This window comes from Anabrus simplex, chromosome 1 (assembly GCF_040414725.1).
Source record: "Anabrus simplex isolate iqAnaSimp1 chromosome 1, ASM4041472v1, whole genome shotgun sequence".
Taxonomy (NCBI): Eukaryota; Metazoa; Arthropoda; class Insecta; order Orthoptera; family Tettigoniidae; genus Anabrus; species Anabrus simplex.
In genome coordinates, this window is record NC_090265.1 from 1,806,617,652 (window position 1) to 1,806,642,077 (window position 24,426).

Here is a 24,426-nt window from a genome sequence, read left to right on the forward strand (position 1 = left end):
GTTGCTACAGTCACATATCGTTGGTCTATCGCTTGTCTGATGTCGTCCGTAACTCGCAGTAATGCTGTCGCGGTACTATGTCCTTTTTTAAAGCCGGATTGAAAAGGGTCAAGGAAGGAATTTTGGGTCAGGTATACAGTGATTTGTGCATGAATCAGACGTTCGAGTGCTTTTGCGAGGGGTGGCAGGATGGACACAGGGCGGTAATCTGATGGAGAATCCAAGGTATTGTTTTTCGGGATAGGCCTTATTAGTGCATCTTTCCAAACGTTAGGGAATACTCCATTGGTCAGGCAGTAGTTGAATATGTGAGTCAGTATTGGTAGTACAGCCCCGATGATGTTTTTAATTAATTTTATAGAGATACCGTCATTACCTGTCGCATCGGAAGTGATAGAGTACAGCACACGTTTAACATCATTTGCGCTAACGGTGTGGAAAGAGAACTGGTCGCACTCGGAAGAGCGTGCTAAGTTTGTGGGATTAGCTGGTAATGGAACTGGTCCGACTTTAGGCTGAGAAAAGTAATCATTTAAGGTATCTAGAGATATGGTGGGAATGTGCTCTTCTACGGCTTTGCCTATGCCCAGAGATCGTAACTTCTTCCAGGTTTGGTTTAAATTATTATTTCTCGCTAACTGTTGAAAGTAGCGGCATTTACTGTTTCTAATTAGCTGTTTAACTTTGTTTCTAAGTATCCTGTATTGCTCAAAGTCATCTTTGTCACGTGTTCGTCTGAATTGTCTGTACCAACGGTCACGGCTGGCCATAACAGATCTTATCTCGGTCGCCAGCCAGGGAGAAGGGGGGCGGGTAAATCTTACCTGCCTCTGCGGAGCATGTTTGTCATACAAGTTCAGCACTAATGAGTTGAATCTGTTGACTTTTGAGTCAATGTCATGAAAATTACATATGTCATCCCACGGTAAGTTATATGCGTCATTACGTAGGTCATCTAATTCAATATGTTTTATGTCTCTTAAAATAACGTAGCGTGCTTTATACTTCGGTCCTCTGATAGAGTAACATAAGTACAATAAGTCGTGAGTTGAAATCCCAGGAGCTGGGATCTGTCCGTGCTTAACGACTTTCTGGGGTTGATTTGAAATTATAAGGTCAATTAAAGTGTGAGTCGAGTGGTCAGGGTAGTAGACATGATTCGTAGCGTTAAGTGGTAGGATTTCCATGTTCAGAGCATGGAATATGTGACACAACTTATCCGATTCACTAGTTTGTTTTAACAAGTCAGTATTAAAATCCCCCATGACTATGACATCTTCGTAGACCGAGATAAGATCAGTTAAAGCTGCTTCGAATTCCCCCATTTGTCTAATATTAGGTGGCTTATATACAATTCCTATTAATATTTTCTTATTACAGTCGAGTTCAACAAACATATACTCAGGTCGCAGGGGAAGGCTTGGGTCTGAGGTGCAGATAATCTTGCATTTTAAATCATTCCTGTAGTAAAAGGCTACTCCACCACCTCGTCTGTCAGTACGGTCATGTCGTAAGAGCGAGTATCCGTCGAGATTTACAGCACATGACGGTAAATCTCCACGTAACCAGCTTTCTGATATGCCAATACAATGCACCTTATTATTTTCGAAAATTGCCTGTAGTTCTTCTAGGTGAGCTGCAATGGATAGTGAATTTAGGTGACAACACGAGAGAGCTCTCGGGCGATTCATCAGCTGTCGCCTCAGAATGGATCCCGTTGCTTCAGAGTATGGGAGGGGTGAGGGTTGAGTTAACCCTTTATTGCATGAATTATTTTTCGTTTTCGTTTGGTGAAGAAAATTTCCAGCTTCAATGTTCAACTTACGTTCAGTGTTTTAGATCTACCAGCAATTATTAACTAGGGCTAATAGCTTAACACTCGTATGTGATGTGGATTGCCATAACGGGGTATATATACGATTTTTCACAATTTCACGCTAAGCTTTTAACATTCAAAGACCGAACATTACTGCCTACTGGCCATGGGTACGTATTGCAGGGCGCAAGTATACTTGCACGACCGTAGGTCGGTAATGTCTTTGAGGTTGAGCCAGAGGTACTCCTGAAGCCTGTGGTAATGTGATGGGGAGGGCCCACGGAAAATAAACGGTGGTTGGTACGCGTGGATGCTGACGGGGTGGAAGGAGTACCTTTGGTTGTAGGGCTGTTTTGTCTTATGTTATCTAAAAAAAACAAGGCATCACTGGTATATGTCTTTAAATGACTGTACAGTTGAAGGTGTGCCGTAAAACTACCTCTGTCCACAATCTATTTCCATTTATACAGGTGAAAAGTTGTATGTTGCCTGAGGGCAACAGTATGCAGTAAAGGGTTAAGAGGGGAGGCGAGGAATGCGGGTCATTGACACAAGGGATAGATTCGTCTACCAACATAACAGGAAAACTAATAGTAGGTACATGAAATAAGATGAGCTTACCTGAGAACAGCACTGAATACATCCACTGACTATTACATACACACACTCACTCCCACATAAACGTAAACTACTGAAAACACACATAATAAAATTTAACAGTCCACTCGTTCATCCTACACAGCTAAGGCATTTAGTTGCGCAATCGTGCATATTTGAAACTTTGTGTTATCTTTCAAAACACATATTCTCCCGTCCTGAGTCCAACAGTTTCTTGGTCCCCAAAAGTCCCTAGCACGATTTAATATACTTTTCCTCACACTTGTGAGGGACTCTGTGATAAGAAGTCCAGTCCCCTTCAGTGCACGCTTGGCTCGCCACACACGATCACGATCATGATAGCACAGGAATTTAATTATAATCGGGCGATTTCCTTGCGCAACCACTTGTGCAGATGTCCGGCTTCGGCGCCCCAGCCGGTGACAGCGGTCAACATCACTCATTGAGAGCTCAATCGAAAATTTAGTTTTTATTATATCCAAAGACTTATTATATACATCTTCAGACGGTTCTTCCGGGACGCCGTGTAGCAGTAGGCAATTTCGGCGACTATATTGCTCTGCCTCATCTAATGCCTCATCCTGTTTCTGAATTTTATCCTCTATCGCGCTTAGTTGTTTCTTCAGGTCACCAATTGCAGTTGTTACTTGCGACTTGAATGCCTGGAATTCGCCGTCCAGCGTTTGAAGTACAGTCGGAGGGTTGGCAGCACTTACAGCGGAGTCCAAGCGAGCTTGAAAGTCCTTCATCACTTCTTCAAATTCAGTTATTTTCCTAGTTGCTTCTTTCAAAGCCATGACGGGAGTGTAGAACTGACGCTTGTCAATTTATGTTCCACAACTATGCACAGATTAAACGCTTTCTGCAACTTATTATGCGAATCGAGTAGGATGTTTACAGAGCGAAAATTACTCACTCATCACACTAGTCGCCATTTTGAATGAGAGCTATGTTATAAATTTACTCATTCAGGAGAAATATTTTAAGTTCCCTATGGGAATCAACATCTACATCATCATTTCATACAAAAATCGGATATAATGACAATCCGATATAGCAAGTAAAGTTTTCACTGTTATGAATTCTCGCTATAACGGACTTCTACTGTATTTGAAATCTTTTCTCATTCCCTATAGTTTTCTCACACGCTCCACAGAACAGTACCCTATCATCTACAGATATTAAGTCACCTGAAAACTCCTTCTGTAAATTAGTTAATCTACAACTCGAAGTTGCACTTATTATCAAATAATAATATTAGATTAAAAATTCCACCTGTTCAATACATAAGTGTTTTTTATTTAAATTTAAGATATAGTTCTTAAGATATTACATACAGGGACATGTTTCACCCATGTTGAGGGCATCATCAGCCTAAAAATCTCAAACCTAAAAGAAAGATAGATCAGGATCCTGATCGTTTTTATACTTAAGTAAGAGGTACAATTTGTATAGATTTTTGCGAATGTCTTGTTTTTTAAAATGTGGTAACAAGTTGTTAGTTAGAAGTTTAAAATAATACGTAAAATTGCTGCGCTGAATTAAAATTTGGTAAAATATGGTGCCTTATTCTGGAGATGGCAAAAGTAGCTTATAATAGCTTAATAAATTAGGAATAAAAGTCACTCTTAGTGGTAGTAAGTTGATGCCCTCAACATGGGTGAAACATGTCCCTGTATGTAATATCTTAATAACTATATATTAAATTTAAATAAAAAACACTTATGTATTGAACAGGTGGAATTTTTAATCTAATACAGGCAGCGGAAATCAAATTCTTGAGGAGTATGATACAGAAGAGTAGATGAGACAAAATAAGGAATGAGAAAATCCGGGAAGAAATTGGAGTGGAAAAAATGAATGATAGAATAGAGAAGAGCCGACTAAGATGGTTTGGGCACATAAAGCGAATGAGCGACGAAAGAATGCCAAAAAAGGTGATGGAAATGCAAATCCAAGGAAGGAGAGGCCGTGGACGACCACGATTGAGATGGAAGGATACCATCCAAAGCAGCATTATAGAAAGAAACTTGGACTGGGACACAGTGTTGGAGGAGGAGTGGTGGAAAGACCGAAGAAAGTGGAGAGGAACCATATTTGCCCCTACCCGGCTACAGATGGATAAAGGGAAATGATGATGATGATGATAATGATGATTATTATTTGATTTTAAGTACATTTCAATACGGAACATAATATGAGATTTATAACATGTTGCACTTATTTTCGGCATTTAAGGAACTTCTTAACAGACACCTTATACACGAAACATAGTTTGATCCCAACCAGTTCACAACACTGTTAGACTCAATGGACAGCCAGTCGACAGCTAAGCACAAAATGTGCGGGTAGATGATGAAACGGGGGATTCACTGCATGACATAACTCCTCACCACGTGACAAGTAGCGTCATCACAAGCAACATTACTGCCAACATCAACCAGATGAAAAATGCTGATAAAAAATACTGTAAAAAACATTAAACTGATTAAAATATGCCATATAGGTTCTGAAATATTAAAATATGATGCATTTATCAAAATCACAAAAATATGCAGTTATAAGCACCATAAAAGCATGTTCAAATGACTGAAAATTCCATAATTCATGCACATAATGCACAAGCATACAGTCTTAACCCCTAAAAAAAAAAAAAACATGCAAATACATGAACTCCCGAGCCCTACTGATAAAACAGGCATGAGGAAGTTTTTTAAAAGTAATTAATCAAATCAGTGGAAAATGGTAAATAAAAAAGTAAACAAACTCTGGGATGGGTTTAAAGCAATTGTTGAGAAATGTGAAAACAGGTTTCTAACTTTCAAAGTGGTAACAAATGGTAAAGATCCACTATATTATAACAGAGAAGTAAAGAGACTAAGATGCAGATTGGAAAGAAATAGAGCTAGGAATGGCTCTGAAGTAAGGAGATATTTAAAGAAATTTCTAGAAAACTGAATCTGGCAAAGAAGTCAGCTAAGGATAACATGACGGCAAGCATAATTGGCAGTACAAAATTTAGTGAAAAATGAAGGGTATGTATAGGTACTTTAAGGCAGAAACAGATTCCAAGAAGGAAATTCCAGGAATCATTAATGAACAAGGGGAGTGTGTATGCAAGGATCTTCAAAAGGCAGAAGTATTCAGTCAGCAGTATGTAAAGATTGTTGGTCACAAGGATAATGTCCAGATAGGGGAGATGACTAATACTAAAGAAGTATTAAAACTTACGTATGATAACGACATTTACAATAAGATACAAAAGTTGAAAACTAGAAAAGCGGCTGAAATTGATAAGATTTCTGGGATATACTAAAGGCAATTGGTTGGGATATAGTACCATATCTGAAGTACTTATTTGATTATTGTTTGGTCGAAGGAGCTATAAAAAAAAAATGAATGGGGAGTTGCTATACTAGCCCCTGTGTATAAAGGAAAGGGTGATAGACATAAAGCTGAAAATTACAGGCCAGTCAGTTTGACATGCATAGCATGTAAGCTTTCGGAAAGCATTCTTTCTGATTATATTAGACAAGTTTGCAAAATTAGTAACTGGTTCGATAGAAGGCAGTTTGGGTTTAGGAAAGGTTATTCCACTGAAGTTGTAGGATTCCAGTAAGATATAGCAGATATCTTGGATTCAGGAGGTCAAATGGATTGTACCGCAACTGACCTATCTAATGCATTTGATAGGGTAGTTCATGGGAGACTACTGGCAAAAATGAGTGCAAATGGATTAGACACAAGAGTGACTGAATGGGTGGCTATATTTCAAGAAAATAGATCTCAGAGAATTAGAGCAGACGAAGCTTCATCTGACCCTGTAATAATTAAGAGGGGATTTCCTCAAGGCAGTATTATTGGACCTTTATGTTTTCTTATATACATAAATGATATGAGCAATGAAGTGGAATCACAGATCAGGCCTTTTGCAGAAGACTTTATTCTGTATAGAGTAATAAATTAGTTACGCGATTATGAGAAACCGATAAATGACTCTAATAATGTTGTGAGATGGACAATAGGCAATATATGACGGTAACAGGGTTAAAAGTAAGGTTGTGAGTTTCATAAATAGGAAGAGTCCTCTCAGTGTTAATTACTGCATTGATGGGGTGAAAGTTCCTTATGGGGATCACTGTAAGTACCTAGGTGTTAATATAAGGAAAGATCTTCATTGGGGTAATCACATAAAGATGGGACTGTAAATAAAAGGTAATCGTTACACATGATAATGAGGGTATTTAGGCATTGTAGTAAGGATGTAAAGGAGAGGGCATATAAGTCTCTTGAAAGACCCCAATTAGAGTATGGTTTCAGAATATGGGACCTTCACCAGGATTACTTGATTCAAGAACTGGAAAAAATCCAAAGAAAAGCAGCTCAATTTGTTCTGTGTGATTTCCGACAAAAGAGTAGCGTTACAAAAATATTGCAAAGTTTCGGCTGGGAAGACTTGGAAGAAAGGAGACGAGCTGCTCGAGTAAGTGGTATGTAAATCTATTAAAGAAACTATTTAAAATGGTTTATGTTGGATCCACCTTGTCAATACACTTGTCTATGACCAACTGATGAGCCCAACTTAGCACACTGGTGCAAAATGCTGGCAACCAGGAATGAGTTAGCTGGAAAATTTATAATGTCCAATAACGGACCATTTATATTGGTATTATAAATTTACTAATTTGGGACAAATTTTTCAGGTTCCCTATGGGAATCAACATCTATATCATCTGATGGCCAGGCAGGCATCAATTTCTGGTAATGACACAAAGTCTGTCACAGCGAAATGGCACTGCGAGTGGCTCCAAGTAGCCTACGCAGTGGCCTCCACCGTATGCACTAGGCATGCGTCTTGGTGGATGTGCTTTTACCAACTGACGAGCCAAACTAGCACATTGGGGCAAAACGCTGGCAACCAGGAATGAGTAAGCTGGAAAACTTATAATGTCCAATAACGGACCACTTATATTGGTATTCCGTATTATGGTTAAGTTTATCAACACTAAGTGGTATGTTCCGAGGTGTCAGAGGAGAGATGGCATGAATGAAATCATTAGACGAATAAGTTTGAGTGGAGTCTTCAAAAGTAGGAAAGATTACAATATTAAGATAAAGTTGGGAATCTGCCACCTGGGTGACTGCCCTAAATGCAGATCAGTAATGACTGATTGAATGGTAGTATATATGTAGTCAACATACAATAAAGGGAAATTTGATTGATCCACCTTTTCTCAATACATAATATGTTGTTAATATAATCACAACATTTTTATTCAGTACTAGTTTTGGTGTCTATGGACACCATCATCAGCCGAAACAGGTTGCGTGAACAAAGATATTAAAGTATGTAGTACATATAATAGACGCTTAGTAATAAGTTACATTATCAGGATGAAGTAAAGATACAATGCTTAAAAGAATATAAACAAGTTATGTGCTTGTTGGTCGAAGTATAAAATGAAAGAGAAGATATTAACAAATGTTTAAAGACTTGATCACTTTGTAATGGTTAAAAGGTCTCAAGCGTAGCACTGCTAAACACCAGGTGAAAATAAAAAACGGACATCTAAAAACTGACATAGGATGCAGTCCTTCCACAGAGTACTGATAATAAAGTAACATAAGTAGGTTAGATGGTGGGTTGTAACATCAACTCATAAAACGAAGCCGTCATTTATGAGGTACTGAAAGAAGTGGATCATATTGCAGGCAAAGAAAAACCTGTTTCAGCTGGTGATGGTATCCATAGACACCAAAACCGATACTGAATAAAAATGTTGTGATTATATTAACAACATATTATGTATTTAAAAAAAGGTGGATCAATCAAATTTCCCTTTATTGTATGTAATCTCCTTTCAATACGGACCAGATATGAAGTTTTTAATGTTGAATGTAAGTAGTCGTCAGTTGCTGTTGTCCATAAATCTGTCATAACAGGTATGCTACCGCATTTCTGAGCTCATCTTTTTCTCTGATTTTTATTTCTTGATACAGCCCTCGGAAGATGTACTTTAACACTAGAACAGGCAATGTTAAATTCTGTACCGACAGATATTTTGTGTGATATTTACCTACCAAGTGGATTCTTATTTTCATCCCATTGTGAACGATGTTCCAAAATACTGTTGCATATAGTTGGAAAGCTAATATGCCACAGATTCAGTTGGTAACATTAACGCCTATGTAAGACTTGATAAGAAAAAATAAATTGAGACTTGAAAATGGTGGAATTATTTTTTCATGAGTAATATCAAAATTCTAACAATGTAAAATACAAGATGAAACATGAAAACACAAAACCCAAGATATATAAAATGATGTACTTATATATACATAGTATGTGTGAAAGTTCCAAGTCTATGCAATAATATTTGTTTGAATGAGCCATTTTAGGCCTATAACCTGCATGGGTGCATGAACTTGTTATAATAAATGTTATTACAGCTGCTATGCTATATACAGCACAAGCTAACTAAAATGAAAATACAGTATTGTAGACGGAAATAACAACAACAAGGCGACACTCTTAACTCACCAATACATATAATTACAGCCTCAAAATAAAAGCAGTAGAGATAACGAGTACAGTACCATTACACAATGTTTTTGTTCTTGTAGTAGCAAGTTGCTCATTTGTTTCCAAGGAAACATATACAAGGAGATTGATTGTATGATGAAAATGACTAAGAAGTATCTGTAAGCTTCTAGGATCACAAGACATGTCACACAATCTGTTAGGAGGATAGTGCTACTAAATGAACAAATAAAAATACGTAGAAAAACAGACTCTGTCTCTACAGAAATGGGATTCATTGACGGTTGCTGATTCTAGGGTTAAGAGTAGGGAAGGTGCTGAATCAACTACTTAAATCCTTTATCTTCTACAATGCTAAATACCTGGCTGTCTTTGCATATCATGGAAGCTATTTTCCTGGTAATTACTTCTGATCGATTATCTCCCGGTTTAAATTTGGATTTACCATCCAGAAAACATGTGAAAGTAGGCTGGCTGGTATTTGAGTACCTACTAATGATTGTGACAACAAGGAGTTCAGAACGGAACAAACTAGTACAGGTTCTTTATTTGTTATACTTAACTCTTTCAAATTTTGTTTGTTGGGATGTTCTTGTTCAGTAAAAACAATTTTATGAACTGAGTTGACATGTTTCTTCAGACTGCTAGTGTTGAGAGATTCCCTGCTCAAGAGAAACTCCTTTTTACAAAAGAGGCAAAGAGGATGGTTATCAAAAGCAGAATCCACCTGGAAAAAGTTTCACACTTCATTCAGTATGCAGAAGTGGTAGGTCATGAAATACACTAGTTTCTGTCGCTTCAAAATAACAACTGACTTGATATTTTAGTATAAATCTAAAATCAAAATCAGGCTTTATGCTAAATGTGGTGACTCTCTTTACAATAAACTGCTTCCTTACCAGTGATTTGACCATGGGATTGGTTTACTGAATGTCTGAGTTATTAGTTACACTTAGAACTAGGTTATTTTGTAGGCGGAACACGGTTTATCCATAGCCATCCAAAATGAAAATAATTAATGTTACAAACCAGCACTATCACATTTGTGTGACCACGGCCTTAATTAAGGTACAGCCCCGGCATTTGACTTGTATGAAAATGGGAAGGTTGCCAACAGTGGTCTTTGAACCCATTATCTCCCGAGTAAATATGATTTTATTATTTGTAAATCTTTGTTGTATGCCACAATAAAATACTTACCTAAAGGTGTCACTCTCGGCTGACCGTCCATTTGAGGCTGTCGAGGAGGGAATGCACTCATCTCGATCTTCATGCCGTTAAGGAGAGTGATGAGCTCACAAACCTTCACAGGCTGGCTGTCATGTTTGCTCTCGCTCATTAAGTCCAGGGTGAGTTCTAGATTCTCACACTTGCCGTTGTAATGAGTGAGGACCTCATAGAGGCTTAGTCTTTTCTCTCCAAGGATACCATCTTTACGGAATGCACTATGATCCAGCAAACGAAAATGAAGCTGCGAGTAGGGAGTTACCAACCTACAACAAAGAACCACATGTCTCGGTAGTAACACTTATTTTAAAAATACACACTAAAACAACTTGTCAATAATAAGCTACAAACTGACACAGAACAGTTAATATCAGTAGTCAATGTGGAAGAACAATTCAGTTACATTACACAGTCAGTACCATAGATAATCTTTCTAGAACAGTGTGCCAACAGGAATATGTTTTGTGTGTGTTCTGCTGACCACGCACCTAATACCAGTCCATTGGCTGTGATGACAGGCGGTCTGAGATCTTCATTTATTTATGAGGATCAGCCTTGGTTAATTCGTTGCCTCGAAAGTGATTATCATTATGAGTATGTGTTTATGTGACTGCATCTTATGTAGTGTGAAGTGCATTCGTTCCTAATCTGGTACAGCCTTCATAAGATACACTCTCCGAGAAGGGTGGGCGGTATCTGCCGTGTATGTTACTGTGGCAGATAAGACGTGCTGGTGGACATTCTATGTCTTACCGTAGTGATCAAGTAGTTAATACCTTTAAACGTTGACTAGTTGTGCATGTGATCCATTTAGTGCAATAAATATTAGTGTTTTAGTGTGTGTTGGTAGTAATTAAGATTAGTGATATTTATTTAAGGTGGGACGTTGATGATGATGATTGAGTAGTTCTGTTGGTGTTCAATAGATTACATTTTGCAGGTTACACAGAAGGTTATGTTTACTTTGTTTCAAACCTGGGTTGCGGGAAGTAGGAAATAATATTCCATTTTTGGATTAAATATCCATAGCAGGGATCTTCAAATGGCAGACTCCAATCTGGATCCAGATCCAGATGCCTTTTTTCCCGGACCTGCATGGTTTACAAGAGTAGGAAAGAAAGAAAACAAATTATGATTAAAAAGGTATGTAAGAGAGCTGTGTCCATCAGGTTAGATTACACAGGTCTGCAACCAAAAAGCTGTTTTCATAATTTTATCTGATTGTTATGGTTTTGGATGTGCCAAATTTGAAAATGACCACCGTTTCCTTCTGGGATGACAGGTTTTTTCACTATTGAAATGTAACTTGGTCAATCAGGTAGCTGGAAATCACTAAATTTCACTTTTTTGTTTGGGAAAGTCAATAATGACCAGTTGCTGAATTTTGGTAGCAAGAATGTGAATTCAATAGCATATTAGAACAGAGGATTTTGTTTCAATTTTCTGCTCTCTCTCTCTCTCTGTTGGCCCAGATATCGAATCTGACAAAGACTTCATCAGTTCAATGAATCCAATTAAAAAAAAAAAAAAAAAAAAATAGCATGGCTGCCTTTACTGTAGTCATAAAAATCTTCTTGGGGAAACAAAAAGGACCCAAATTACAGGGAAATGGTAGAAACAATGTTGAAAGCATTCCAAAAGCTTGGTTCTTCTATGAGCTTAAAAGTCCATTTTATAAACTCACACCTTGACTATTTTCCTGAAAATTTGGTAGCAGTGAGTGAAGAGTAGGGAGAAAGTTTCCATCAAAAATAAAAAGAAATGGAAAGAAGGTATCAAGGGAAATGGAGTGTTACGATGATGGTTCACTACTGCTGGATGCTGTGCAAGGATCTTCCAGAAGAGAACACGGAACTGGAAATCAAGTAGGGATGACATAAAAATGTTAGTGTTGAACTGCAGAAGTACTGTAAAGAAAGGAATAGAATTAAGTTAATAGATATATATTTACCAGATATTGTAACAGGAGTTGAATCATGGCTGAGAAATATAATGGATGCAGAAATTTTCTCACGGAACTGGAGTGTGTATCGTAGATTATTATTATTAGCGTATGATGTGTACATGTTAAAAATTAAAGAATTGAAAAGGAGGTTCAACCTATTCAATACTTAAAAGAAAGAAATGCAGTAATCACATTCCTATTTAAATGGGACCGGTTTCGACCTTAGTCCAGGTCATCATCAGCCGTAAAAACATGTACAATGTTTATGAATATTGGAGGTCAGTTTCACACTCTGATAGGCACAAAGACACGACACCACATTCTGTCATGCACAAAGTCACAACACTATCAACTAATATACGAAGATCAAAAATAACTTGAAGTCGCAGACGAATAGATTTGTAGTAGAAAGCCGCCAGCTCCTGGTGATCAGCGCGGCACATTCAAGGTCATGCGCTGCGGTCGAACGCCAAAGTAGAGTGGAGAATGTTTTGAAGGTCCAGAATTTGTCACGGTTGCGAGAAGTTAAGTACGTATATAAAAATATACGACGCAAATCAGTATAATTGAATGAGTACTTGTACTCCTGCTAAGTTCTTGGAAAACAGTTGACTTGAAAAAACAATTGTAGAGAGAAGAAAAATGTAGTAAAAAGCGCAATATCGGAAAACAAATGAAAACTTATATGCACAGTGCGCTATTTTTTAAATGAAAAATTTTTAGGTTATGATTGAAGTAGTCGAAGTTGGCGCAAGACAAGAGTTAAAATTTGAAAGAGGAGAACCGAAATGAAGGTCGTGGGTTTTTTTTTTAATAGAGAAGGAAGAATAAATTAAACGAGGAAGAGTGATAGTGAAATAAGAGAAAGAATAAAAGAAATTGAAGTTAGATGGTAATGAGGAAGGATAAGATAGGGAAATGAAGGAGGGGTAGGGGTAGTTTAGGGTGGGTTATTGGAGGTAGAAAATGTGGGTGGGAACTATGTAAGGCATGGAAAATAGAATTGGGGTTTTGGAATTTGGAATTTTTGAGAAGAAGAATTAGGAAGTCAAAAAGGATATTGGGTTTTTCAGAGATGTCGTTTAAATTGAAATTAGGGTTGAAGTACTGGTCAAGGTGGATAAAGCAATTTTCAGTAATGTTTAAGAGGGGGCCTTTGTTAATGATTTTAAGTATATTTATGTCATTGTCAATACTGGTGAAACTATGCTTGGAGTCTTGTATGTGCTGTCCTATGGCAGAGAATCTGTTGTATTTAATGGCGTTGACATGTTCAGAGTACCTGATATTGAAGTTGCGGCCAGTTTGTCCGACATAGGAGGAATTGCAGTTGTTGCATTTAAATCTGTATACACCAGATTTAGAAAAAGCATTGGACTTATTTAGAGATTTAGAGTTGTGTAAGATATCAAGACTTCTATTGTTAGTTCTAAAAGAAATTTTCATATTATGTTTTTTAAAAATATTAGTTATTTTATAAGCATCCTGAGTGAAAGTGAAGGTGGAAAAAGCAGTTGGTTTAATTGTGTCTTTAGATAAAGTGGTTTTTGGACGGTGTTTGAATTTGTTGATGATGCGGTTAATGAAGGAGTTGTTAAAGCCATTAAATTTAGCAATGTTGCGGATGGTGTTTAATTCATTATTTAAATCTTTTTTGGACATAGGGGTGTTGAAAGCACGAAAAATTAAGCTGTTATAAGTAGCACGTTTATGAGCTTGGGGGTGCGAAGAATCTTGTCTTATTGTAGTTGCTGTTTGGGTTGGTTTTCTGAAAATTTTGTAAGATAAAAAAGAAGGATGTCTAGTAATAGTTAGGTCTAGAAAATTAAGAGTTTGGTTGTGTTCTGATTCGAGGGTGAATTTAATGTTAGAGTCTAAGTTGTTGAGATGAAGAAGTGTAGAGGCTGCGTTGGTTGATTCCTCGTTTAATATTACTAATGTGTCATCCTTCTTCTTTATCTTACAAAATTTTCAGAAAACCAACCCAAACAGCAACTACAATAAGACAAGATTCTTCGCACCCCCAAGCTCATAAACGTGCTACTTATAACAGCTTAATTTTTCGTGCTTTCAACACCCCTATGTCCAAAAAAGATTTAAATAATGAATTAAACACCATCCGCAACATTGCTAAATTTAATGGCTTTAACAACTCCTTCATTAACCGCATCATCAACAAATTCAAACACCGTCCAAAAACCACTTTATCTAAAGACACAATTAAACCAACTGCTTTTTCCACCTTCACTTTCACTCAGGATGCTTATAAAATAACTAATATTTTTAAAAAACATAATATGAAAATTTCTTTTAGAACTAACAACAGAAGTCTTGATATCTTACACAACTCTAAATCTCTAAATAAGTCTAATGCTTTTTCTAAATCTGGTGTATACAGATTTAAATGCAACAACTGCAATTCCTCCTACGTCGGACAAACTGGCCGCAACTTCAATATCAGGTACTCTGAACATGTCAACGCCATTAAATACAACAGATTCTCTGCCATAGGACAGCACATACAAGACTCCAAGCATAGTTTCACCAGTATTGACAATGACATAAATATACTTAAAATCATTAACAAAGGCCCCCTCTTAAACATTACTGAAAATTGCTTTATCCACCTTGACCAGTACTTCAACCCTAATTTCAATTTAAACGACATCTCTGAAAAACCCAATATCCTTTTTGACTTCCTAATTCTTCTTCTCAAAAATTCCAAATTCCAAAACCCCAATTCTATTTTCCATGCCTTACATAGTTCCCACCCACATTTTCTACCTCCAATAACCCACCCTAAACTACCCCTACCCCTCCTTCATTTCCCTATCTTATCCTTCCTCATTACCATCTAACTTCAATTTCTTTTATTCTTTCTCTTATTTCACTATCACTCTTCCTCGTTTAATTTATTCTTCCTTCTCTATTAAAAAAAAAAACCCACGACCTTCATTTCGGTTCTCCTCTTTCAAATTTTAACTCTTGTCTTGCGCCAACTTCGACTACTTCAATCATAACCTAAAAATTTTTCATTTAAAAAATAGCGCACTGTGCATATAAGTTTTCATTTGTTTTCCGATATTGCGCTTTTTACTACATTTTTTCTTCTCTCTACAATTGTTTTTTCAAGTCAACTGTTTTCCAAGAACTTAGCAGGAGTACAAGTACTCATTCAATTATACTGATTTGCGTCGTATATTTTTATATACGTACTTAACTTCCCGCAACCGTGACAAATTCTGGACCTTCAAAACATTCTCCACTCTACTTTGGCGTTCGACCGCAGCGCATGACCTTGAATGCGCCGCGCTGATCACCAGGAGCTGGCGGCTTTCTACTACAAATCTATTCGTCTGCGACTTCAAGTTATTTTTGATCTTCGTATATTAGTTGATAGTGTTGTGACTTTGTGCATGACAGAATGTGGTGTCGTGTCTTTGTGCCTATCAGAGTGTGAAACTGACCTCCAATATTCATAAACATTGTACATGTTTTTACGGCTGATGATGACCTGGACTAAGGTCGAAACCGGTCCCATTTAAATAGGAATGTGATTACTGCATTTCTTTCTTTTAAGTATTGAATAGGTTGAACCTCCTTTTCAATTATTTAATTTTTAACATCAATAATTTCAATACGGAACAATGAATTTTTTATCTTTAAATGATGTGTACATGACAATCAAAATATACAAACATAATACAAAATATACAAATATACAAGTTGGTGACAGCATCAGGACTTCACTTTTATATTTTGATGTCCAAATTTTTTATCCATGTAATCACTTCTGGTGTTACTTCAAAAAATTCCTCCACAGAGCCAGGAAATGCACGTAGGGGGCACTCTTGAACTATGTGCTTGATAGACTGCACTTGAGCACCACAGTCACAGCAGGGAGAATCTACCCATCCCCACAGATGTAAGGCTGCGCCAGTCCTACCGACACAACATCAGATCCTGTTCAGGCTTGACCAAACAGCACGGGGCAGATTAAAACCAGTCACTTTCATGCTGAGGTCGGAGAAATCACATAAGCCACTGGGTGATGACATCCTCCACTCTTCTCTCCAGGCATTCCTGCGATTGAACCGAAGACATGAGAGGTCCAAAGCTGTCTTCCACGCTGGTTTTCTTGATTTCAGCCTAGTTGTAGTGTGCTGCTTTATATCCTGATGTATAGGAAGGGCCTCATTCTTCACTATTCTGCACCATAAGCTATTAAGTGCTTGTTGTCTCCTTATATGAGGGGGAGAGATGTTGCAAAGGACAGGTAACCATTGCACTGGAGTTGAATACAGCGTGCCGGATACAATATGCATAGCCTCATTTAAACATAGGAATTTCATTTTGTCCGTATTGAACTGAGAAAGGATGTTAGGAAAACACTTTACTTTGTCCTGCCTGCTGGCTCTCCAGAAATGTGTGCGCGTGTGTTTTTATATTCAGGAATCATTCAAGAAGAACACTTTCGCACTGCAAGATATGTGGTTAAGGTTATTTTTAATATGTATAACTTTTGTTTTCTCAACGATTCACTTGTTTCTATATTCGTCCCTGTCTTTATCTCCTTATAAGATGTATATTGTTTAATGTAACGCCTTGTGTAATATAAATGCCTACATCTTGCCTATTTCCCACATTTTGGCCGATGATGACGCAAACACAGTGTCGAAACTAGTTCCAAGTGCAAATACATGTTATAAATAAATAAAACATTTTTGTATTGAAAAGGTGGACCGTTTTAAGTTTTTCCTAACATCCTACGCATAGCCTGGCGATGTTGGATATCAATTAGATTGCAGTGAGAGCTATTTAACCATATTCCGGCACAATACTCAGCTGTAGAATACACCATGGCCAGGCGGTAGTTCGCAAAGTATTGGCGTCAGCTCCCCATGAAGTTCCAGCTAACTTGCTCAGCAGGTTATTCCGAGTCTTAAGTTTGGTGGCTGTTTTTTCTATGTGACTTCGGTAAGTCAGTGATCTGTCTAATGTTACACCTAGGTATTTTGGTGTACAATTGGAAGCATGACTAACAAATGGCAAATAAGTTAATATGGGAAGGACAGCTGATTCAGAAAGTGATGGAACCAACTAGAGGGAAAAATATCCTGGATGTGGTGCTGGTAAAACCAGATCAGTTCTATAGAGAAACCAAAGTAATATATCGTATCAGTGATCATGAAGCTGTTTTTGTCGTAATTAAAAGTAAAGTATGTGCAGAGATCTTTAAAAGTAGGAAAGATCACAATATGAAGATAAAGTTGAAATCCAAGAGAACAAATTGGGGCAAATACTCGTTTATAGGAAGGGGAGTTAGGGATTAGAATAACTTACCAAGGGAAATGTTCAATAATTTTCCAATTTCTTTGCTATCATTTAAGAAAAGGCTAGGAAAACAACAGCTAGGGAATCTGCCACCTGGGCAACTGCCCTAAATGCAGATCAGTAGTGACTGATTTTTAAATGTGATAGAAAGGAAGGTCTTAAAAGTAGGACTATTAGGCAGTACCATCTGGCTGATAAAGCATGCATAAGGCACTTTTTCAAAAGTAACTATGATCGGTGGAAAACAGTAAATAAAAATGTAAACAGACTCTGGGATGGGTTTAAGGCAATTGTTGAGGAATGTGAAAACAGGTTTGTACCTTTAAAGGTGGTAAGGAATGGTAAAGACTAACCTTATTACAATAGAGAAATCAAGAGACTAAGGAGGAGGTGCAGATTGGAAAGAAATAGAGTTAGAAATGGCTGTGGAAGTAAGGAGAAATTGAAGGAACTTAATAGGAAATTAGCTGCCTCTGTGGATCAGTGGTAGATTGTCGGCCAACGAATCCCAAGATAGCGAGTTCAAAACCGGCAGAAGTGGTTGGATTTGTGAAGGGCGGGAAAAAGTCCATTTGATACTCCATGTCGTACAATGTCGGCATGTAAAAGATCTCTGGTGACACATTTGGTGTTTACCTGACAAAATTCATTAAACTCAGCCATAGACACCCAAGAGAGTTCCAGTTTACTCGGTCTGCCATCTAGTGGGCCTAGAGTAAAATGGAACGTCGAAATTGACGAGCAGACAGCCAGATGGCGTCAAATTGAAATGTCTGCACATGGTAGCTGAGGCCATACGATTAGTATTATTATTATTATTATTATTATTATTATTATTACTACTAGGAAATTGAATCTAGCAAAGAAGGCAGCTAAGGATAACATGAAGGGCAGCATAATTGGCAGTCATACAAATTTTAGTTAAAAATGGAAGGGTATGTATAGGTATTTTAAGGCAGAAACAGATTCCAAGAAGGACATTCCAGGAATAATTATTGAACAAGGGGAGTGTGTATGTGACAGTAGACGAATAAGTTTGAGTGGCGTTTATAAAAGTAGGAAAGATCACAATATGAAGATAAAGTTGGAATTCAAGAGGACAAACTGGGGCAAATATTCATTTATAGGAAGGGGAGTTGGGATTGGAATAACTTACCAAGGGAGATGTTCAATACATTTCCAATTTCTTTTAAATCATTTAGGAAAAGGCTAGGAAAACAACAGATAGGGAATGTGCCACTTGGGCGACTGCTCTAAATGCAGATCAGTATTGATTGATTGAAAAGGCGGAAGTATTCAGTCAGCAGTATGTCCAGATAGAGAAGGAGAATAATGCCAAAGAAGTATTAAAATTTACATATGATAACAATGACATCTATCTATATATATAAAATAAGAGTTTTGTCTGTACATTGCTCAGAATTTGAAAATAATGGTATTTCTGTATCGATCATGTCCACAGTAACAAGGAAATGCATTTTTTACTTTTCCGTAATTTCTGTCTGTCTGTCTGTCTGTCTGTCTGTATGTACACGCATCACGAGAAAACGGCTCAAGAGAATTTAATGAAAATCGGAATGTAAAGTTGGGTGATGAACCGCTACAATCTAGGCTACAAATTATTTTAATCACGCTGAGTGAAATGGTAGTTTAGGGGAAGGCCTGAAATTTAATTCTCAAATATTTATGTTATTAGCGGTCGTGTCTTAACAAAAATCGCTAGACAAGGATGGGAAATATGTCGCTACAATATAGGCTATACACGCTGAGAAAAATGGTAGTTTAGGGGAAGGCCTAAAATTTAATTGTCAAATATTTAATTTATTAGTGGTCGTATCTTCACGAAAATTGGTATGAGAAGTCGGGGAATAGGTCGCTATAATCTAGGCTATCAATAATGTTATTCTAACTGAGTCAAATGGTAGTTTAGGGCAAGGCCGGAAATGTAATCTATCTATCTATCTATATATATAAAATAAGAGTTTTGTCTGTACATTGCTCAGAATTTGAAAATAATGGTATTTCTGTATCGGTCATGTCCACAGTAACAAGGAAATGCATTTTTTACTTTTCCGTAATTTCTGTCTGTCTGTCTGTCTGTATGTATGTATGTATGTACACGCATCACGAGAAAACGGCTCAAGAGAATTTAATGAAAATCGGAATGTAAAGTCGGGTGATGAACCGCTACAATCTAGGCTACAAATTATTTTAATCACGCTGAGTGAAATGGTAGTTTAGGGGAAGGCCTGAAATTTAATTCTCAAATATTTATGTTATTAGCGGTCGTGTCTTAACGAAAATCGCTAGACAAGGATGGGAAATAATTTGCTACAATATAGGCTATACACGCTGAGAAAAATGGTAGTTTAGGGGAAGGCCTAAAATTTAATTGTCAAATATTTAATTTATTAGTGGTCGTATCTTCACGAAAATTGGTATGAGAAGTCGGGGAATAGGTCGCTATAATCTAGGCTATCAATAATGTTATTCTAACTGAGTCAAATGGTAGTTTAGGGCAAGGCCGGAAATGTAATCTATATATAAAATAAGTGTCTTGCCTGTGCATTGCTCAGCATTTGAAATGAATGATATTTCTGTATCTGTCATGTCCACAGTAACAAGGAAATGCATTTCTTTACTTTTCCGTAATGTCTGTCTGTCTGTCTGTACACGCATCTATAGAAAAGGACTGAAGAGAATTTAATGAAAATCGGCATGTAATGTCGGGTGATGAACCACTGCAATCTAGGCTACAAATTATTTTATTCACGTTGAGTGAAATGGTAGTTTAGGGGAAATCCTGAAATGTAATTCTCAATAAATAAGTTATTTATGTTATTAGTGGTCGTAACGATAAATACTACATAACTAACATAACTTTAGTTATGTCGTAAGTTCGTAGTAGTTATGTAAGAAGTTATTAAACTTCCGATCACTTATGTCTTATACATTGTTACTGTACCTCATACAATCAGAGATATTCATGAATTTGGATTTTTGTTACTAGGTCCATATCAGCGCCGAGTCACGAGAAAATGGGTAAACAGAATTTAGTGAAAATCGGTATGTAAAGTCTGAGAATAAGGAACTACAGTCTATGATATCAATAATTTTGTAGGACACCCTAATATCACAGAGTCGAAAGAAAACTAATGTGAAGGCCTGCAATATAGAAAGCTCATAAACTTTATCAACAATAACATTACATTGACCATTGTTTGTTGTGATGTGCTTTTTGTCTTCTGTTTCCTCTCATCCCCGATAGATAGGATTACTGCAGCGTACCAAGGTTTTTTTAATTTGCTTGACGTCGCACCGACACAGGTAGGTCTTATTGCGACGATGGGATAGGAAATGAACAGTGGTGTGAAGGAAGCGGCCTTGGCTCTAAGGTACAGCCTGGTGTGACTGGTGTGAAAATGGGAAACCACGGAATACCATCTTCAGAGTTGCCGGCTGTGGGGTTCGAATCCACTATCTCCCGGATGCAAGCTCACAGCTGCGCGCCCCTAACCACACGGGCAACTCGCCTGGTCGTACCGACTGTAACAGCCTGCCTGTATATTGGCGGGAAGTAGCTGGGAAGTAAGATAACTTTCTTCTTTAGCATGCCATTCCTCTGGTTCATACATTTTCTGATATTACTGGTACGTAACACACTGGTTCATCATAGCATTCGAGCTATTCAATCCCTACTCTGAGGCACTGATTGGAATGAGTAGTGTGCATATTTAATGGAATAATGACAGAGGAGTGTTCACGGCAGTCTGCGACCTGGTTATTCCAGCTCTGGAACTTTGGACTCTTAGATCGGCACCGTAGTACTGTTCGTTGAAAGTGAGAAAGTGTGCGGTTTTTCATTTGATCGAGTATTTTATATGATAACATTGCTTTCAATCGCTACATTCCTACTGACGTTTTTGTAATGACCTATGTTGAATTCAGTTAGGAAAACCACCAAGTCAGTCTTTCTGAGAATCCCGGAGCGAAGCACGGGTACATCAGCTAGTTTACAATAAGATACAAAAGTTGAAAACTAGAAAAGCAGCTGGAATTGATAAGATTTCTGGGGATATTCTAAAGACAATGGGATATAGTACTATATCTAAGTTCTTATTTGATTATGTTTGGTCGAAGCAGCTATACCAAATGAATGAAGAGTTGCTATAGTAGCCCCTGTGTATAAAGGAAAGGGTGATAGACATAAAGCTGAAAACTGATGATGATAATGATGCTTGTTGTTTTAAGGGGCCTAACATCGCAGGTCATCTGCCCCTAATGGAACGAGATGGAAGACATGATATATGAAGTTAAAATTTTAAAAAGTATCCACTGACTAGGGTTAAAGAAATGGTGATGAAGAAAAATGAGTATGAGATTAAAACAATCAGTGGATCTAATTCACAATGGCTTATTTTCTAATAAAATAAGAGAAAATACAGGGACCAAGGAATAAGGCATAGCCTGGTAGTACAGATATATATACATAATTTACGTTAGACGTTAAAATAACACATTATATTATGCAACACAAACTAAAATGAAGTCAATAGGATAAAAGCGTAATTGACACAAATACAGTAGCACAAAGGACATCATTACACACGATAAAACATACCACTATCCCTCATAAAGTGGATGATGAGGTCTGCTGACTGCTAGTCATCTCGCAAGATAAGGGAGATTGTACTCGGGAGGTTAAGACTATGCCGCAGATTGACGAGGTCCACACACTCCGTAACGACGTGTACCACGGTCAGATGATCGCCGCAAGTACACACCGAATGGGGTTCTCCTTTCAATAGATGGGAGTGAGTCAGGATACCGTGGCCGATCCGAAGAAGACATAATACCACTGCTTTCCTCCGCGAAGCCCGAAGGGAAGTCCTCCATACCTTTATTGTTCCTTTTATCGGTCTCAGCTAATTTGGAAGTGGAATGGCATGCCACTCCATCTCCCAATGGGACATAACCAGATGTCTCAGCTGAGTGCGAATATCACTTGCTGGAACCTTGAAAGGCAACAGGGGCAGTGTAACTGCCTCTTTCTTAGCAGCTTTATCTGCTAATTCATTTCCCTCTACACCCATGTGGCTTGGGAGCCATATAAACGTGATTCTGGTGCCGGCATCCGAACACCCGGTCAGCAGGTCCTGGATCCGCTGCACCAGAAGGTGCTGAGGGAAACGAGTATCAATAGACTGTAGCGAGCTCATCAAGAAGTCGGTACAAAGAAGTAAGTGTCGGCGCTCATTGGACAGTGCGTACTGCAGAGTTTCACAGATGGCATAGAGCTCTGCTGTGTACACACTACAATTTCCGGGAGAGAAAAAAGAAACCTATCACTGTCGACAATGAATGCACAGCCCACCTTCGTTTCTGTCCTTGAACCATCTGTGCAGACTGCGACTGAACCTGGATAGTGGCCAACTACGGATAGGGAGAGCCTCCGATAAATCGAAGGGTCTGGGTTTTCCTTCGGGCCAGTGTGCAGATCCAGGATTATTTAAGGTCATCGTACTACCCACAGAGGTACCCCACTGGGTTGTCTGACAAGGCAAGGAACCGAAGGTACGTGAAACAATCTGTAACTGCTATCCCAGCATATTCCAACTGGCTGCGTTGCTCGAGGACAAGCAGCGTACAGCAAACGGTTGCCATTGTTGAACACGCAAGGATAGCTTGGATGAAGTGGCATCTGTCGCAAATTTGCAGCATACGAAAGTAGGAACTGCTGGCGTTTCAGGCGTAAAGGCGGCACACCAGACTCAGCGAGCAGGCTGGCAATGGGGCTTGTACGAAAAGCTCCCGTCGCCAACCTAACCCTGCTGTGGTAGATGCTGTTCAGTTTCGCAAGGACGCTTGGTCTTGCTGAGCCATATGCTGCACTGCCATAGTCTAGCCGGGATAAAATATGTGCCCTATAGAATCGTAGAGGCATTGTGTGGTCAGCACCCCAATAGTGCTGCCAAGAAACTTCATGATATTCAGCTTCTTAGTGCATTGCACTTTTAACTGCCTCACGTGTGGCTCCCACGATAATTTGCTATTGAAAAGGAGCCCAAGAAATCTGTAAGTGTCAACAACTGGAAGAACGACATTGCCTAAATAAAGCTCAGGTTGTGGGTGAAGAGTATGGAGCCGACAAAAGTGGACAACAGAGGACTTTGTGGTGGAAAACCGAAAGCCATGTTCTAAGGCCCACTGTTTCACTCTCAAGAATTGTGTACAAGTCGAAGACGAATCGCTTGATTGAAGCATATTGCTAGCTCCTGAAGATCAGCGCAACATATTCAATGTCCGGCACTGTGCTTTCAAATGCCGGCTGAACTCTGTGAATAGCTTAGTGATCCAGTCTGTAATTGTTTCGGTTGCGAAAATGTATATCTATATATATAAAAGAAGATGTCCTGACTGACTGACTGACTGACTGACTGACTGACTGATTCATCATCGCCGAGCCAAAACTACTGGACATAATGAAATGAAATTTTGAGGATACATTTATAGAACAATGTAGGTGCTCGCTAAGAGAGGATTTTTGGATATTTCATCACTAAGGGAGTGAAATTTTAAAATGAGTGTATCTATATCTCAAAAATTTTAAAGTTTACAGATGTAAAAATTGGTATTTAGAATCTCCTTTAAAGATAAGGAAACACGTATTTTTTGTTTTCGGAAAATCCCAATAGGAAGGGTGAAAAAGGGTGAAAAATGAGTTGAATGCCTTTAATGAGGATACTTATATCTCAGAAACTGAAGATATTATATTTGGGATATCCTTTCAAAATAAAGAAAAACATATTTTTTTTGTTTTTTGGAAAATCCAATTAATGGGCGGGGGGAGGATGAAGAGGGGGTGAATTTTTAAAATGAGTATCTATATCTCAAAACTTTTAAACTTTACAGTTGTAAAAATTGTTTATTTACAATCCACTTTAA

The 24,426-nt window shown here is 38.0% G+C and overlaps 1 protein-coding gene across 3 annotated transcripts in view; it reads right to left on the reverse strand.

The window, feature by feature from the left end:
- Positions 1-24,426, reverse strand: part of Su(dx) (Suppressor of deltex) — a 569,124-nt gene that overhangs the window by 450,111 nt on the left and 94,587 nt on the right. For all 3 annotated transcript variants that reach the window (XM_067138560.2, XM_067138561.2, XM_067138559.2), the window contains exon 4: positions 10,176-10,468. In XM_067138560.2, coding sequence (XP_066994661.1) covers positions 10,176-10,468 — 293 coding nt within the window. The remainder of the gene's footprint in view (positions 1-10,175; positions 10,469-24,426) is intronic.